Below are 20,129 nucleotides of genomic sequence, written 5' to 3' on the forward strand. Positions count from 1 at the left end.
GGTTTTATGATAATCTTTAATATGTATACCAGCTGCAATAAAAATAAATCGTTTTAAAATATTTTCATTCTTGTAGATTCTGGCCCACTTTAGGAAAAGTTATAACATTTCAGACTTAAAGATGTTATTTAAGGTGTTTATATTGCTTTGAAAATGTTGAATGTTGCTCAAAATCAGCATGTGGATAACAGCATATGTCACCCACACCTATAAATCCATGTACGTGTGTATGTGCATAGATGTATAAACTGGCAAAAAAAAAAGTCATGAAAGTGTCAATGAATGTGTGCTTGCATACTACTCAGGAGGCAACATAATCATATTTTCTAGCTCTGGGTGCAAAAAGGATTGATTGCAGATATCGTTTGACAGGAGATACTACTCGGTATTGATTTATTTTGGTCGATACCTTAAAGCTAATTAGTACTGACACCCAGTCCTAGATGAGCATCTCTTGGACAGATATCTTGGTAAAAGATAACTCAGATTTGTCTATAGCCAATCAGGTAAAGAGACATTTTTTATATTACATCAGAATGTAATTTAATGAAATGGAATGTTTGTTGTTTGCAGTTGACTTCGACTAAATCAACATATTTCAAGTGATTATATGACTGCACAGTGCACATGCATGGTGCTGGTTAACAATTTGTGTCATTATAATTAAAAGCACAATGTTACCTTGCTCATTCATTAAACAGTGTGCAAAAAAGTCTTTAAAAAAAAATCAGTAACAGAGCTTTCAAACACTTTGCAAAATATGGGATTTGGTCACATAACTTACTGTGCATGTGATGATGAAGATGTATTACCCCTTAAATCAGATAATAATCATTTTAATGTGTCTCATGTAGCTGTCCTGTAATATACAACAACAGCAACAGATCTAACCATGATTAAAACACAATGCCAGAAAAAAATTGTAATAACCTTCATTTCATTCAAGATGTCAGTGTGGAATTCACTTGTCTTTTGTGATGGCAGCTATCAGCAACATGTTTTGACAATCTAAACTCATTGTACTGAAGGTTCTAGAAGGGTTTAGAGTCACTGCCAAGCATTAAGATCCTGACTGACTGAGATCCATTCAAAGAGATTAATACCTGATAGAGGATTGTCTTCTCTCTCCTGTATGGAGTTTGACTGATCGAGGGGAGCAGGAACAGGGCTGAGGTGCGGAGGGAGGAGGGGGGGTTATAGGTATTTGTCAGATCGATAGCTCATCACCGTCACCTGCCAGAAAGCATGATGGGATTGTGTTGTGGATTTGAGGGATGAGCGTGTGATTGTACGGCAATCAACAGAGGATTCAGTTGAGTGAAAGGATCCTTTTTATGTTGATGACAGTATGACAGGAAATGTTACAAAATGACTGCTCTATTGTTGAAGGTGTTAGCAGTGCTGTATAGAATAACATATCATGTGTGCCAGAACAGTATAGATGTCTAACAATTATTCCAGTATGTCAGTTGTGAGCAGTCAAAGATTTTAGCTCCTTTTACTTCAGAGAAGCTAAAATATGCTTCCTAAAATTATTTCAGAGTTCTTATTCTAACAAATTGAACCTGATCTGACCTTTTTGGTTCAGTTAAAACCTCTGGTGTGTTTTCCTGCTTATTGCAGTTCATTTTGGCTGGTGTGAAAGGTGTCAATCGCACTCTGATGCAAACCTACCAACCCAAACCAAGACAGCTTGTAGAGGTGGGTCTTTGCCCACTTTGAAACAGACTTCAGTACACTTCGTTTGTGTTCTAAACGCAAACAGAACCATAGTATTTTTGTGAACAATTAATATACATTATTTGGTAACCTTGGTAACACAGGGATTTTGCCTGATAAATCAAACAGTCAAAAGAAGTTGTGTACTATGACAATGCCTGGCAAGCAATCCCACATTAATGCCTCTGTAATATTGCGCTCTTTTTCAGCCTGTCTCTACCTGTTTGTCCTTCTTCATAACACACTGATTTTCAGTCTAACAATACTAATAATGCCCATAAGCTCTTACTTCTTCATGAGTTCTTTGTGACACCAGAGGACATTAAGAAATCATAAGAAGCAGTAAAGTGTAGCATTATTTGCTGTCATTCACCAGAATTTCATTTTCCCATGTGGCTTCCATGAAACACTGATGATGCAGGAATGACTTACCTGTCAGCCTGAGTTAGACAAAGTGTTTTCCTCCCATATTATGGTTATATTAGTACCACATTTCCACTTTGTGTTACTGATCCCCTGCAGTGTCTCCGCAAGGAAACAATGGGCCTCACACAAGAAGCCATATACGAACACATTTCCTCATATTTTTGTTTCCTCATTTTGTTAGCACCCATTGATTTCTGGGATTCGCCAATGTTTTCTTATTTTTGCTCTTTTCTTGGGTAAGAGAAGATTTAACGAGTAGTCAAGAGCACTCATACCAAGATAAGAAAAAAAGCATCTTGTTTTCACAGTTCACAAATTGTTTGTCCAACACAGTTTTGAGTTTTAAATTTGAGGAGCATAAAAAACACATGAATATCATATAATCAAAGTTAGTTTGTGTTTCAGAGTAATTACAGTAATTGCATCATTACATTTGTGGGCCAAAGAAATACTTTTATATTATATCATATTCTTTTATATTCTTCTGTATTTTATTGTGATATGGACCCATGAGCTGTATCCTAAATAAAGTCTTTAATTAAATTGAATTGAACTATTGGTCGATTGATCCCAGTTAGGACTATAACAAGCTTATGTTTATTTAACAGTACGTCAGTTTCATTACTGCTAAAGTTCATCATCTTCTTGATGCCTTTTTTTGGTGACATTTATCTGGACATGCACAAGAGTATTTGCACATGGCACAACACCAGCCCTTATATAGTGTTTAAGGGGTGTTACCTATGCTAATATCAAACAATCAGCAACATGCGTCCATTTAAAGATCAGTTTTCATATTTGGGTGGTTGAGAATGTTTAAGAGAATGTTGCTGCATGAGGTCAACTGTTTGGGGCAGCAAACAGGGAATTTCAATCTAAAGATGATGTAACATTGGTGTATTTGATTCGTCTAACACATTACTGAAGCCTTATATAGATTCAGCTGAACTTTAAAATGCATTTTTACACAGAATGAGGACTGTGGGTTTTGTCTTTTATGATTTATATTGAAATCTCTATGTGGTCAGTGTGGACAGCAAGAACAATCACATCAGCCAATTCTCCTTTCGCTTGGACATGCTGCTGTTGTTGTCTGGGGTCTGGTGACGCCAACACTGGCTCACAATTTATGTTTATTCTGTCTTTATTGAATAAAAGCAATGATCAAGAATGATTTATAGATTTCTATCTCTGCCTTTGCCTTCAATCGTGCTCTAATTGATTGGAATTTATAGGCTCGGCACAGCCATCCATTTGTTATTTGAAGATAATGAGATGATTAGATCGGTTGTAAAAAATCACTGGATATTTAAATTGAGCAACCATGGCAGCTCTCCCCTGCATTTGCTGTCATGTTGCACTCTCCATTGAGTGGAAAGATTGAGCAGAAATGTAGGGAAGATAACTAGGTCACTTTTTCTCCCAGTAAGACAATTGTATCTGACACTCCTATGATTAATCTACTACTTTGAGCACTGCTATGACAGATTTATGGTGCATCATGATCAAATGTTTGATGGGTGAGAAATACCCTTCCCCCTCTCTCTAAATGTATAGATTGATCAGCATGACTTTGACTTTCTCTTCACCTCTTTCTCTCCTGTGTGTGTCTTTTTCTTCCAGTTTGGTCGGACGGAAGTGATCGATAACACGCTGAACCCCGACTTCGTGAGGAAATTCGTCCTTGATTTCTTCTTTGAAGAGAAGCAGAACCTTCGTTTTGATGTGTAAGTGGGAACATCTCCGCCTTTTTCCTCTACAGCACTGCTGTCTCTTCCCTTTGTTATACCAGGGAATGACTTCAATCAAACCTCCTCTTCTTCAGTCCTGCTGATTCATACCCACTATATAGTAGAAGCCTCCAGTCAAAGCTGATTACCATAAAAGCATTTTAACTGACTCTCTTTTAATGACTTGTCAAATTGTTAGATGTCAAATCAGCAAAAAATTACAAATTTCTGCATTTCTTTTGGTTTCCATCACAGAACCTGAAACCACAATTTATATGAAAAATAGAGGAAATAAAGTAAATGCTGGAACATTATGTAGTACAGTACAGTGTAAGATGACAGCCTTCAACTTTTTCACATTTCTTTGCCATTTTTTTCCAGAATCTTTTACTCTTTAGCATGAACATTTCTACTACCAAGCAACATTCCTAAAACTTTAGTCTCTACCATTTGTAGAAAATGTCTACTCCAGTCAGTAAATGAATTCTTCATTATGTCTATATGTTTGATTATTAGCCAGAACTGCTAATAAATGTATCTGCACCAGTGGCTGCAGGACTAGACTGGACTGTACTAGCCGTCTCATTGGTCGGGTTCTTCTGACTTCGATCAGGTCAGGATCTTGTCATAGTGGCAATAGCCAGAATTGCAGGTCTGTTTTTCACATTTAGTCATTAAATGAAATTGCTGTAAAACAAGATAATATAAGATTTTATGTTGTTCTCTGGGTGTCACAAACACTTTTTAATATCAGGATTTAATCCATTTGGTCCAATAAGTATTAAGGGTCTACTACATTGACCATACTGACAAACATGTGAATGGGTGGTGCCTTGCATAAATGGACATGTCTGTTTATGCAAAGCACCCAATGCAGTGTAAACAGAACAGAGCGCCTGCATTCATATCTAGCTACAGTAATGCTCTAGCTTTATAGATAGTTGGAGATGTTGTTTTGTCTGTCCGTCAGTTCCCCACTTTGGTGTTATCCAACAGTGGGACAGATTTCAATGGAATTTTATATAGAGACTTTCATATATGGATCATAATGACTGTGGTGATTCCTGATATAACTCCTAAACTCTTAACTTCAAAAAATCATTAAAAAAAAATAAAAAAATTTGGAGTCTGTCCAGCTTTTTACTCACAGAGCTTTTATTGCATTTAGAGTAATGTAACACAACTAGTTTAATTGTCATCAACTCTCCACCTCTCCACCACATGGACCAACTATTTATTCAGTGAATTCAAATGTGCTATGTTGGGATAGGTATCATTATTGGGATATAATATAAACTACATCAGGATATAAAACTTTGGTCATATTGGCTAGCCCTTCTCAGCTGTGCTTTATGCTTAGCTCTCATTAGCATATGTTAGCATGCTGACACACTGAAGTACGATGGCGAACATGGTATTCATCAGACCTGCTACATATCAGCATGTTAGCATTATCAGCGTGAGCTGACATGCTAATGTTAGCATTTAGCTCAAAGAACTGCTGTGCTTAAATACATTTTCACAGAGCTGTTGGCACGTCTGCAGATTTAGACAAGCACAGTCTGTCTCTCCTTGATTGCCAAACTGCCCCTGAGCAAAACAATCCTGCCAGCAAGCCATGTCAGCTAGTTTCACAGTGTTGGATAACAAAACAAAAAAAAGATAATTGTTTGGAAATTTGAATCATGGCTGAAATGTAAATAGTAATTTCTTGATCCAAAGTCAACTGATTTTAAAATATATCAACGAGCAGTGACAAAACGTAACCTTTGTGTGGATAGCATTTATTTACTATTAAAGTATTTAGTTTATTGTTGAAAATGAACCAATCACATCTTAGATGAGCAGTTAATCCATTAAAACACAGTCTCTTAGTATTCCACTTACATTTGTCACAGTCTATTTTCCTTTTGAATCTATTGTCATGAGCACATTATTCAAGGCATTTAAGTATATAAAGATACTGTGGAGTTTAATTTTACAGCCTGCAAATGAGGACACTGTATCTCTGCTGCCTGTTGATGCCCCAACCAATCCCAAAGGATTCCAAGAAAAGAGAATAGTGTTACTGTTGTTTGTTGTTTGTTACAGATGTGCAAAGCCTTTCTCTAGATACTGATCCATTTTAAACGTTGCCTTTAATGTGAATCTGTCACAGAGGGGACCGCAGGTAGATACAGGCAGACACGAGAGAAAAACTTTTACCAACTTTTACCAAACAGCAATTCTTTCCACAGAGGCGATCAATGTCTCTACAGGGAGTGAAGAGGAGAGACCCAGCATGGGGGTCAGGTAGAAGAAGTGCCCAAAGAGCCTATCACATCCTTCGTATTGATCAGAGCTACTCTTCACCCCTCCGACCATCACGGTGTGGTCAATAACGGTGAACGTCAACAGCACCAGGATGCAGCATTGATTGAACCAATCCCAATTTTCAGTAAATAAGAAAAGAAGCTGCAGTCTAAACAGATCGGTGTGTTAGAAAGTTAAATGTCAATTAGAAAGCTACACTTTTGACATTAATGTCCAGTGTAGACAGTGATATGAGGTTAGATCAACAGTATAGACAGTGTTAAAGTTATATAAAAAGAAGTACGTTTTTTTAAATGAGTTTTCTCTTTAAAAAACGAACAGACTTGATTCTTTAATGTATACTATGACTAAAGATTCATTTCAATATTATATAAAAGGATAGAGCTGAGTTTTTCAAGTCTGTCTTAATGCAATACTGATGTGCCCATATGTACAGTATGTGGAAATAGGTCTTAGTCACTGTAACAGTTCCTACTCTCAACACTCACCCTGAAGCCACCACCCACCCACCTATCCTCAGGTGGGTGGGTGAGTGGGGAGGCCCCACGGAAAGAGCGTACTAACCAGCTACATCTCTATCTAGCATGGAGGCTGCAATGCCTCAGATTGGAAGTCCCTGCAGAGAGAGGTGAGAACAGTGTTCAAGACATATTTCAAAAACACTACTTGAGCAGGGCCAGCACCACTGTAAAAGACTCCACCCACCCCCACATGGACCGTTTACCTTTTTACCCTCTGGGAGATATACTGCAGTCGCAGAAGACATAAGACAACCTTGTTCACATATGCAGTAGTACTCCCTAATACCTGTGAAGACACATTGATGTTCCACTTTAATATTTTCAGTACATTCAAATTAAGCCATAGAGGACAATAGCTTTACTTAATTATTAACATTTTAGTAAAACAAGTGCTTTTAACCCTGAAACCAATTACATTTTTAATTCACTTTGCAATATAACTATTTTCTATGAAGTACAGTAGGCAGGAGCCCAATACTAATGGAACACAAGTACAACATAAATACTCAAAACACTGTCATTTTTAAATAAACCTTGGCTTTAATAGGTAGATACTGTAACGACCTCAGACAGGAAGGAGGACTCAAACGCTTAACTCGAAGGGAATTTATTAAACAAAAAACGCTCTCAAGGAGGATGATAAAGGGGAACAAAAAACGCTCACTTGGAGGACAGAATGAAACAAGGCTTCTCGGGCTGCATGACGGTGACGCTGACAGGACAAAACGAACTGACACAAGACAAGGGAGACAAGGACTATTTGAACATGAGGTAAGGGGACACAGGTGGAACCAATCAGGGGCGGGGTTGACAATCACAGCGGAGGGAAGGCACACAAAGGGAGGAAGTCAGGATCTGGAACAAGAGGGAAAAGGTGAGTACAAAATAAAACAGGAAGTGCATGACAGGACGGGACATGAGTGACTTGACTAAATTAAAAGATAAAGGACCAACACATGACACAAGACAAGACATTAACAAATTTGACGAGACATAACAGATACTTATTTCAGTTTTGCTTGTTTCAGTTTCCATAACTATAATTTCATTTAAATGAGTCTTTTTGACCATGATTTCAAAAAAATATGTGGACAACCTGTGGCAATAAGTTAGAATGAAGTTGTCAAAAAAGGGTTGAACACAGAATTGGGTGATCATTTATACCTTATGCTTTATGAACAGTCAAACCAGACCGGGTCAATTTTAAGCCAGGAGGACAAAGGTCGCACGGTTGACGGAAAGACAACAGGACGGTTAATGCATGTAAACATAAAGAGTTGAGCAGAAGTCATCCCATCCACCACCACAGTTAGATTAAGGGCCTGCTCTGCAGAGCATTCCACCTGTCTTCTACTATATTTACTACCTCTCTCCACAAGAAATGTAAAAAAAACAAAACACTGCATCAGGCCAGGAAGATCCCCAAATATGGGCACTTAAATTTTAATAAACATAAAAAATAGTGACATAAAATAAGATATTCCTTTATTAGTCCCATGGTGGGATACTTTATAGCATTGCAGCAGCCAGTGGATAGTAAAAATAGAAAGAGCATCAATAGAAATAATAAAAAACAATAAATAATAAGTAAGTACACAAGCAATAAAAACAATAGTATAGTAAAAACATTGTGTACAATATAATATCGATAATATTGGTGTTGAATGGTAATACCCCTCAGTTTGATATTGTTATTACACAGATTTTAAAGTGAAAATTATTACACAATTGAATTGAAAGTAATAGTATACATGAAATATTGATATTGGACAGTATTGTACATTAAAAAAAGTGCAGACAGAATTTAAGTAGATCATCACAGTCATAGTCATAGTTTCAGACATGGTTTCAGTAGTATGCACAATTAGTTTACTGCTGTTCCTTGTTGATAGAACTATGGTAGATCAGCTCTGTTGGGGAGGAATGGTAGATCATTGAATCATTATTAGCATCCATAGTAATGAATGCACATGTTATTCTGGCATTGCTGAGATATGCAACAATCACATGATGATCTAATATGTTCTTATTCAATAATATGCTGAGAAATATCAATCACTTTTCAATCTCCTTGCACCGATATTGACTGAGGAAGACCAGCCTCTCATTCCTACACAACAAGAATGGCGAAAAAATGGTCTTAGAAACAGTAATAAATGAGTGTTTGGTCTCTTTCCAGAATGGCCCAGATTCCAGCATGGATTGTACTGAGTCTCAGGAGAGCCTCGTGGTCTCCCTGATATGGGGTCATGAGAGGGGATTCCAATAAAAGGGAGCATCCCAGCAGAGGGAATCAATTATTAAACGCCCAGCTCTCCATGCAGGTTATTTTTAGCCCACAGAATCACACAGGAAAGATGTGGAGCAAAGTGATGTATTATTTCTATAGGGAACATGAGATGAATGGACGTGTGACAAAAAGAGCAATACATCATTTGAGCTATTGTCACTGGAAACACGCAGTGCGTTTTTGTTCAGATAGATGTTATTTAAATGCCAAATATAGCAGGTAGTTGTTGGTAGTGCATCAATTCTTTTTGCCTTTCAAGGCATATATCACATGCTTTGATTTGACAGTAAAGGTTTGAAATAAGACTGCAGTGCACACTAGATGGTCCACCTCTTCATACTTGCCAACAGTGTCCCAGCCCATTGGTTCCTACTGAAGATTTAAATCTATAAAATTGGGTCATAAATGTATTGGATCACAATTAATTTAGGTCACAAATGTATAGTGTTATTTTTAAAGACAGTTGGAGATTGTAGTTTTTAGGAAACATTATTCAAACAGGAGAAAATTGTGAATTTGTTGTGGACCTACTTCCAGCTGTGGATGAATACACATCTGAAACACGTCCAATTATCAAAGTGATACATATAAGCTTGGTTTATTCCCAGGTTTATTTTTATTGTCAGAGGGTTTGCAATGTTTACCCATACACACTGTTCGGGTCAAATTTGACCCGTTTTGACATTTGACAGCTGTAACACCTCAAATGTCTTTTACTCTGAAATTTGATGACTTTCCCTAAAGTGGTCTGAAAGGCACAACATTTTAAATATTTTAAAATGATATACTTTTGTATAGATGCTACACATTTTTGTCCATTGAGGCTGTTCTGGGTCAAATTATCTCCGTATCTATTGACATGTGTTTTAGTGAAATGAATAGTTAATAGTTTGAATAAGATAGTAGTTATGAGGATTTCTTTTTATGATGCAGCAGTGAAGACTGATGGCTCTAATGGTTATAAAATAGTTCTTGTCATTTTCACTTTCCATAAAATACATTTACATCACTATAGCTATGTTATATTTTCATGTCTTAGGTAAAATAGGACATGATATTGTGTGATAGGAGATGTTTTTTCTCCAAAAGTGATGGCTCTCCATGAGTGGTGTAAAAGCTAAAAAATACACTCTCTCTGCTCTCTGAAACATGAATCAAGGTTTAATCTCCCATGTATTGATTAGTCAGATCAACTATTGGTGTATTCTAAATAGAAATGTTGTTAAAATGGGGTATAGACACTTTTTATGAAGGGATTGTTAGACAAGGTCAAAATTGACCGGGAACATACTGTGAGGGTGTAGAATATGAACAGTATGTAAGGGTTAAAAAAAATGACAATAAAAGACTAAAAACTAAAACAAACAAACACAATGGACATTTTGGAAATGTCACACTTTTTCCATCATTCGTGCAATCCTGTTAGTGAATTAATTGGCAGCCCTGTTCTTATGTCACCATTTTGAGTCTTGTGTAATGTCCATTTCTCCCTTTTTACCTCCAGTTGTGCTTCTTGTAGTCTTAATATATGTTGTCAGTATTTCTATTGAGAAGGTATCTTCAACAGTTTTTGGCCGTTGGTCGTAGGGCGCTACCTTTCCACCATTCTGTTGTAATAGCCTTTTTTACATGCTATTAGCAGTATTTTAACCAAATATCTTTAGTTTCCCCATTACACTTTCTGAATCGAAATGGAAGTTGAGTCTAATTATCACACTAGGGGATTGAGTCAAAATAAACTGCAGCGTGTGTATTCATGGTAATGAAGGAAAATGTCATCCAGTCCAACAGTGTGGCGCACTGATGTGTTTTAACTAGTTTTTGTAAGACAATGGAGCTCTACTGGCACAGAGGAATAAGATATATCAGGCTTTAGATACACACAGAGTACTTGTCAGTGGATCAGTTGATTTGGTTGGTTTTGGTCTTTTCATGGGATTTGTTGACAGTAAGAACAGCCAGAATTTGTCTTTAATTTGCATCATTTCAGGCTTTTACTTTTGACTGAGACATACAGAATGAGAATATAATGAGATATAGTAAAATAGGTTTTAAACATGACCAGAGTGTGATATATGGTATATAGCAGGTATAAATGTGATGTATACCTTAGTATACCTTTCATAGGCTCATTCTAAAGTACAGAATGAGCCTATGACAACAAATACATCTAGGTGAGGGGAATGAATATAAAAGTTTCCTAAAATGATAATGTTACAGGAGGAAGTTAAGTTAGAAAGTTCTTAAAATAGCTGTGAATAGGGAGCAGAGGGATGGTAGACGATAGCTTTATTTAGAGATAGTTGTCTTCCAACAGATTTCAACATAACACAGATGCCTCTAAACTCGACACAATAAAATATGAATGAAACATTAAATTTGAAGGAAACTGCTTTAGTTTCTTCACTGGCAGTAGAGTGAGCTTCTTAAAGACCCATTAGAGTTGTATGTAGGCTAGTAAAAGAACATAAATCTAGCCATGAGAGCTTCTACTGTAAATGCCAGCACACTTAGAGCACAGGGGTTGCAATCAGTGGTTACTGTGGAGGAATGTATTTCAGTCTGTTCTACATTTTATTCTGTACCCTAAAGGAATGAATCAGACCTTAACTTAACGTAGCGTGCCGTGGTGTGTAATTAGGTTTCTATATGTATGCCACCGTTTCCAGGCTTAGACTGCAAACTGAATATGTAAATCACATCACGGCTGCATTTACTTCCAACACACACCTTCTTAAATTCATTTATGCTTCTTTCTTGGCAGTCCTGATTCTGAAGCACACACATGTACAATGTATACTAGAACATACTGAGAAATGCATCAAATACAGCCTGATTAGCTGAAGTGGAAAACAATATTCAAGTGAAGTAATGTGATTTTTGTGACGCTGCTCATTGTCTCGAAACATTTCAAATGTCATTAAAAGGTAATGAGACTCAATAACGAAGCAATTAAAATGTGTCCTGCCAGGAGTTCTTGAGGTCATATCAAAAAGGGCAGCACATATGAGCTGTATGCATAAAATGTTCTTAACCCTCCTGTTGTTTTCCCCTTGACCATGCAACTTTTTTCCTCCCAGGTTAAAACTGACACGGTCTGGTGTCTGGAATGTTTAGAAAGAATAAGGTATAAATGATCACCCGATTCTGTGTTAGACCTTTTTAGCCAACTTCATTCCAACTTATTACCACACGTTTTACACATATTTTTTGGAAATCATGGTCAATAGGCCTCATAAAACAAACACCTGTGATCATCAAGGGTTAAAATTCACCCGAGGATAACAGGAGGGTTAAATGTAGCAAGTTTCACTATTCCCATTATTCCCAGAATTACCTTAGAAATGTGGCTTCAGTCTCAGAGCTGTCTTTTGAATTCACATCCTTTTATAGCAACCACGTTAGTACTTTGGGATGAGGGGACTCAAGATACCCTAACCCCTAACCCCTAACCCTAACTACACATTTCATATAGGCTAATATCTGATCCACAAGGGGGAAATTCAATTAGGATTAATAACATTCCTGTCCTGCCTCGCTACTGTTGAACCCATGGAATGCCCACATGGGTAATTTTAATTATTTTGGCTGATTAGACCTCTCCACAGGACTGCGTGGGTGTGTACAAATTACACTTTTATCATTCTTGTCAGCCAGAGAAAATCAACACAGTAATGAGGGGTTAGATATTTAACGCCCATCATGATCCGCCATGTGTGGAGGCACAGCGGCGTTCCCTTTTTATTAATGTTTTCTACGCCGACCTTTGCGATGATACTTAACAGTCCCCAAATGAACTTTGACTTGCTCTGGTCTGTCATTGATCTACTGTGCCTCCACACAGCAAATCACGATGGCTGTTAACAATGTAACCCTTCATTACTGTGTTGATTTCACAGCTGACACTTAGACAACAGTAATGCGATTCCACTACTAATCACCACCATGATGACTATATGACTCAGCTTAAATTAGCTGTAAATTAGCAGTGCAATGCACTTACTGTGTACTGAGTTTTATAAGTAGCGTAAAGCCATGAAGAGGAGGGAATCCAAGCTTTTAATAAACTCTGGATCTAGGAAGTTTCGGCTACAATAGAAATGGATGTCGTACTTTATAATTTTTCATATAGATTCTGAATCCTACTGTTTGTGCGTCTCACAAAAAAACACAAAGGAAATGAAGGTGCGTGCTGAAGGGGGTGATAAAAAGAAATATGAAGGTGACTCCTTCTGTATCAAAACACAAACTGTTTTCATTGTTCACCTTCATTTCTGATGTGAAGCCCTCTAGCTTCGCTGCTGTCTGCCATATTAATGAAGGTCATTAGAATTTTTAGCAACTCTATTGCTTCTCTGTACTCAAATCTCATTTGGCCATCGCTCACAGGCTTGTCCTACTGTGTGGTAATTTCATCTGCTCGGCATAGAGCTCAATTTGACATCGCCTGGTGAAGGAGATTTTCTACAAAGCAAGAGTGGTGGGGGGGTGGGAGGGATTTCTGTTGGAATGGAGGAGTGGTGATACATCGAGGATAAAGATATGATATAAGTGTGTGTGTGTGTGTGTGTGTGTGTGTGTGTGGTAGGGGAGGTATGGAGTGACTGTTTTGAATGGAGAGCACTGCATTTGGCACTTTTGGGTGCAGAGCCACAGTCTGGTATATGCTGCTGGTACCTCTCTTACATTTCCTCTCAATTCCATTATTTCCATTATCACCAGCTTTTAGTTACCTCTTCAATACCCCATAATTCGACACTTGGCATATGCTGAACTTAGAAAAATGAAACCCAGAAAACAGTACACAATGAAAAGTGATGTTAGTGGATACTGTGGTTATATTCAGTAACCAAAATAACTATTATTCTATGCCCTCTCAATTAGTGTGACAAGAGAAAGAGGTGGTATGCACAGAAAACTCTGAAAGCAGTTTTCCACTTTTTCCTGATGCAGGGGGTGTGGGTGGGTCAGTTCATCACACAGCTGTCAGTCCCGTCACGCTGTGTCTTTCCTGACCATGCAGAACCTTCACCTGTCCATCACAGCACTACGGGACCCTCCATGGTCTCTTAAGAACTGAAGAGAGAAAAGGGATATAAAAGAGGAGAGAAGGATGAGGGAAAACTTGAGATAGAGGAGACAGAGAATAGCAGAAGAGGGAGTGATGTTGAGAAAACCTGTCGCAGACAAACTACATTTATACATTACACTTTTTTTTTTGCCAAATACTTTTTGAAGGAAACATAACTGTTGGCTTGATTGTGGTCATTGACCACATGTTTGCCAATCCAGGATGGTTTTATATGGCAGTGAATAGGGAGGAGGTTCAATGGTTAGGTGAATGAAGCACAGTGTCACTGAGTCATATCATTCAGACTGTTACAACCAAGTTAAAAAAAAAAAAGAAAAGAAAACTAAACTAAACCAAAAATCTGCAAAAACATTAATACCAGCCTTCTAGTTGTAGCTAATTATTCAAAGATATCCAGAATTTTACTAAGTGCTGCCCTTTTAGTCACCAACAAAATTCCAGGTAATTTGAAAAGTTTTGAAACAATGGGTTCTTAATTTCAGGTATGAGTAAAAATAAAAAAGAGAGTTTTGCTGGCTGAAATGAGCTGTCACTAGCATATTTTGTTTCTATTAGCTGTAGCTATTAGCTGTAGCTAGCAAGCTCTGTGAGTTGGTTGAAATCACTGTCTTTAGCTGACTTGTTTTAAAATAATAACCAAGTAAAAGGGTCTTAAACATGCACTTAATGGCTATACATGATACCATGCAGAAATACACCTTTGACTCATGCTAAAACTAAATATCCCTGTGAGATATTTTACTGGATGATAAACTTTGCAATGCTGGTGGTGCTTGATGAAAAGGGATCACTAAAGTCATTAATACCCTATTTACACCTGGCATTAACATACAATCTGTATCTGGATAAGGGGGAATAAACAGCTGCTGATGTAGATGTACTCAGAATGCTTTGTGATTGCAATACAATTGGATCAATCAGACCACAGTTGGAGCTGGTCAGGCTCTCATTGTAATTGGATCTCAGCAGGTGTATGCTATCAACATGACCACATTTATTAGAAAAGAAACACCCCATTAAGTGGTAAGGCCTACTAGCTCAGCCTCTTCCTGTCAGCTAAAACAAGTAGCAGCAGTAGCAAGAAATCTTCTTTCACAAAAAAGTGATTTAAAAATTAATGACGTTTGTGGTGGCAGCATTTCCAAGTCATATTAAGATTCATATTTTCATTTTCATATTGAGATTCGATTCAAAGACCAACTGATTAGATGTCATTATAATGTATCCAGATATAGATCACATTTTAATACCAGGTATAAATTGCGCCTAGGAATCATTCTGTGTGGACTATGAATGTTTGTAGATATTCCTACCATGCTAATACATCAAGTCATTTTGAATCATATTCTGCTGGACTGACTGAGTGAATCTGCTATCGTTGGAGCTAAAAATAGCTAACAAGGGTAACCATCTTGGAATAACGCATAAATGCGCCCACTTTAGAAAAAACGACAGGTATCCTTCCACGAAGTTTTATGAACGGTTTCCCCCATGCTAGGTTTAAGCTACTCTCACTTTTGTAAGGTTAGAGATAAATGGTAATACTTTGATATGCTGAAATACTGAAAAAAATGGGTCTTGTGTAATGATAATGCCACTTGAAGCACAAGAAGATCTTTGGCTTTACCAAATGCATCTAACATAAACGTAAAATGCTAATGAAGCTTAAGTTACCAGAAGCAGTTATCATAGCCAAATTAATGTACATTTTTGACATTGTACAGATACTTCTTGTAAAAGTAGCATTAAAATATTCCTTGCTACACTACCGTTCAAAAGTTTGGGGTCACATTGAAATGTCCTTATTTTTGAAGGAAAAGCACTGTACTTTTCAATGAAGATAACTTTAAACTAGTCTTAACTTTAAAGAAATACACTCTATACATTGCTAATGTGGTAAATGACTATTCTAGCTGCAAATGTCTGGTTTTTGGTGCAATATCTACATAGGCGTATAGAGGCCCATTTCCAGCAACTATCACTCCAGTGTTCTAATGGTACAATGTGTTTGCTAATTGGCTCAGAAGGCTAATTGATGATTAGAAAACCCTTGTGCAATCATGTTCACACATTTGCAAACAGTTTAGTTCGTTACAGAAGCTACAAAACTGACCTTCCTTTGAGCAGATTGAGTTTCTGGAGCATCACATTTGTGGGGTCAATTAAACGCTCAAAATGGCCAGAAAAAGAGAACTTTCATCTGAAACTCGACAGTCTATTCTTGTTCTTAGAAATGAAGGCTATTCCATGCGAGAAATTGCTAAGAAATTGAAGATTTCCTACAACGGTGTGTATTACTCCCTTCAGAGGACAGCACAAACAGGCTCTAACCAGAGTAGAAAAAGAAGTGGGAGGCCGCGTTGCACAACTGAGCAAGAAGATAAGTACATTAGAGTCTCTAGTTTGAGAAACAGACGCCTCACAGGTCCCCAACTGGCATCTTCATTAAATAGTACCCGCAAAACACCAGTGTCAACATCTACAGTGAAGAGGCGGCTGCGGGATTCTGGGCTTCAGGGCAGAGTGGCAAAGAAAAAGCCATATCTGAGACTGGCCAATAAAAGAAAAAGATTAAGATGGGCAAAAGAACACAGACATTGGACAGAGGAAGACCGGAAAAAAGTGTTGTGGACGGATGAATCCAAGTTTGAGGTGTTTGGATCACAAAGAAGAACGTTTGTGAGACGCAGAACAAATGAAAAGATGCTGGAAGAATGCCTGACGCCATCTGTTAAGCATGGTGGAGGTAATGTGATGGTCTGGGGTTGCTTTGGTGCAGGTAAGGTGGGAGATTTGTACAGGGTAAAAGGGATTCTGAATAAGGAAGGCTATCACTCCATTTTGCAACGCCATGCCATACCCAGTGGACAGCGCTTGATTGGAGCCAATTTCATCCTACAACAGGACAATGACCCTAAACACACCTCCAAATTGTGCAAAAACTATTTAGAGCAGAAGCAGGCAGCTGGTATTCTATCGGTAATGGAGTGTCCAGCGCAGTCACCAGATCTGAACCCCATTGAGCTGTTGTGGGAGCAGCTTGACCGTATGGTACGCAAGAAGTGCCCATCCAACCAATCCAACTTGTGGGAGCTGCTTCTGGAAGCGTGGGGTGCAATTTCTCCAGATTACCTCAACAAATTAACAGCTAGAATGCCAAAGGTCTGCAATGCTGTAATTGCTGCAAATGGAGGATTCTTTGACGAAAGCAAAGTTTGATGTAAAAAAAATCTTATTTCAAATACAAATCATCATTTCTAACCTTGTCAATGTCTTGACTCTATTTTCTATTCATTTCAGAACGTATGGTGGTGAATAAGTGTGACTTTTCATGGAAAACACAAAATTGTTTGGGTGACCCCAAACTTTTGAACGGTAGTGTATATAGAAAAATGTAATCTGGGGCATCTTTGTATTTCTTACAAAGTATATTTTCCCGCTGAAAATTTGTTTAAGAAGCTGGTTTTGGTTACACACCAAGAGGGAGAGAGCAGAAAGGGAAGTAAAAACAAATTGGGAAAAGTTGTAAGTGATGGAGTAGTGAAGTTAGAACCAGGCAAAGGATCTTGGGACAAAAACACACTGTCCTCCCAAGTATTCATTATTGCAAACTATTGTTTGAAATGCAAAAATGTATGGAGTATATGAAGACGCAGCAGTTACTGGGAAAGTTTCTACCAGCTGTTGCAAGTGTAGACGTTATAGTCTCTGCTGTTGAAATGTTTTAAGTTTGACAACCATGTTATTGTCTTAGCTTTGCTTTAACCCTGGCTAACAGGGGAACCGATGGTCTACAGGGCATCACTCTACAATACTCACACAATACAACACAGAGAATTTGTCATTCATCTTCTCCAAGGCTGCCTGTCCTCTTGAGAACCTTACACTACTGAGATGTACAGTATGTCTTTAGAGTGAAGTATCAGTGTTGTTCCTACTCTGAGTCAATAAAGAAAGCATCTTAGATTCCTTCTACAACCTCTTCACGAACCTCCATCTGCTATCGGTAGCCTCGCAACTTCAGCAGGAGCGAGGATACGAGGTAACTGTCAGGTTAAATATGTGGCTGCCTAACTGAAGCAAAGACAGAGATCAGAAAAAAGGTGAAACGATAGGTTTCATCCTTCCTCCTCACTGTACACTTCAGAAAGATACTGACAGCAAACGAGCAAGGCAGAGAGAGAAACAGAGAGATCCAGAGAGGGATGAGGAGCTGAAGAATACATCATATCTGTGTAATGTTATTCGACACGAGTAGATTTCCTTTGTCAAACATGAGCAGAGTCTTTTTCAAAGAAGTCTCTCGTGAAGGCTCTTAAGAGGAAGTCCTTGGGGAGACAGTAGCCTTAAAAAGGAGAAATAAGCAACATGTCTTCCATAGTGGAAATGACTTCAATCTGCACAATGATACCAGGGTTCATTATATTGCAGTGCTGCTCCAGATTCATATATTCATTTTATATCACTATTGAGTCACCCCACCTATGAACACTGTATCTAATTATTTAATTGGCATACATGATTTTAATCTTTTTATTCCCAGGGAAGCCTGTATGTCAGAGTGCAGAATACAAGGGAGTTAGGAGGGTTTTTATGTTTTCTTGAAGGCTGTGCTCTCTGTTTTTCCTTTCTGGATGTCTGTTGCATCATGTGGTTAAGTAATCGCAGTGTGTATTTAAAAGTAAAACACCTAACGTCGGTATTTTGTATTAAATTGCAGATACAATGTGGATACGAGGAGCTCCAACCTTTCCAAACATGTAAGAAGCTTTTGACTATTTCTGTTGTTATGTTCTACAATGACATGTGAACTTGTATGGTGCCCTGAAACCAACACCAGGAAGTAAAAGATTATCAGATAAAGTCAGAAATACAAACAAATAAATATAAATAATACTTGTGTTAGCTCTGTGATTGACTGCTGACCTGTCCAGGGTGTACTCTGCCTCTTGCACAGTATGAGCTGAGATTGGCTCGAGCTCATCTGTAACCCTCTAGAGGATAAGCGGTAAAGAAAATAAAATTGAATAAAAGAATAAATGACACAGCTAGCGATGACTTGTAACATGAAATAAAATGTACTATGTTTTCCTTAACTTGTAGAAAGGTTGTTATACAGCTTTATCTTGTATTAGTGGATCAAATAAATTGGTTTAACATGTCAGTGTGTGAAATCAGTGATGACATCTATAGGACTGGGCGGCTAGCTAGCTAACTGAAAACAATGTTATCTGTCACTAAACACACTGAGCATCAGCCTTTTCAGCTAGCTAGCTATAGTTATCTTTAACATAAAACAACACTAGTGCAGATAATGTACACACATAGCCGCTATTTATAAGAACGGTTATTTCTCCCCCTCCGTTTTCAATAATAACCTTTTTTTTTTTTTTAAATCTAAAAAAAATGGTTAATAGACAACCAAACATGTGGGCACTAGGGCCTGAATTATCTGAATGCAGTGTACTAACATTAATTGATTAATTTATGTAGGCTATATTTTAATACATGCAGTTATGAATCTATGTGGGGCTGGGGAGTGGGGGGAGTCGGGTCTTTTGGAGTGCTGGTCACTGGCGGGGTCTCATGTGTGAATTGGCGAGGGTGGGGTGGGTAACCTATATATTATGCTTACATGTGTAGCTTGATGATGAAATATTTCATGTGATTATCAGGACATTGTATATTGTATTTATGATGAATCAATTTGTGATTAATAGGATGATGATGATACATTTGATTATGTGCATGGCCTTGCTCCTTCTGGCAGGTGGACTGCCAATGGAAACGAGCCTTTTTGCTACAATTGGGTGCATTTACTTTTTTTTTTTTTTAATATAAATGTTCCCTCCCATCCCTCTTGAACAAAAAAACACACAAAAAAACACACTGACACGAAAAAGAGTTTTCCCAAATCTTCACTTTGGCCGGAGTTATCAGAAATAATCGTCGAGTTTTCGTGCGGATGAAATGCAAAAATGCATGAAAATATATCCGTTTTCAAGATACCCGGCTACGTGTGTACATGCCATTATCAT

The 20,129-nt window shown here is 37.8% G+C and overlaps 1 protein-coding gene across 1 annotated transcript in view; it reads left to right on the top strand.

Moving 5' to 3' along the window:
• Positions 1-20,129, top strand: part of LOC133978152 (copine-9-like) — a 240,085-nt gene that overhangs the window by 105,802 nt on the left and 114,154 nt on the right. Inside the window, exons 4-5 of the mRNA XM_062416514.1 lie at positions 3,769-3,872; positions 18,812-18,851. Of these exons, the coding sequence (XP_062272498.1) occupies positions 3,769-3,872; positions 18,812-18,851 (144 nt within the window). The remainder of the gene's footprint in view (positions 1-3,768; positions 3,873-18,811; positions 18,852-20,129) is intronic.

Source organism: Scomber scombrus, chromosome 3 (genome assembly GCF_963691925.1).
Source record: "Scomber scombrus chromosome 3, fScoSco1.1, whole genome shotgun sequence".
NCBI classification, from domain to species: domain Eukaryota; kingdom Metazoa; phylum Chordata; class Actinopteri; order Scombriformes; family Scombridae; genus Scomber; species Scomber scombrus.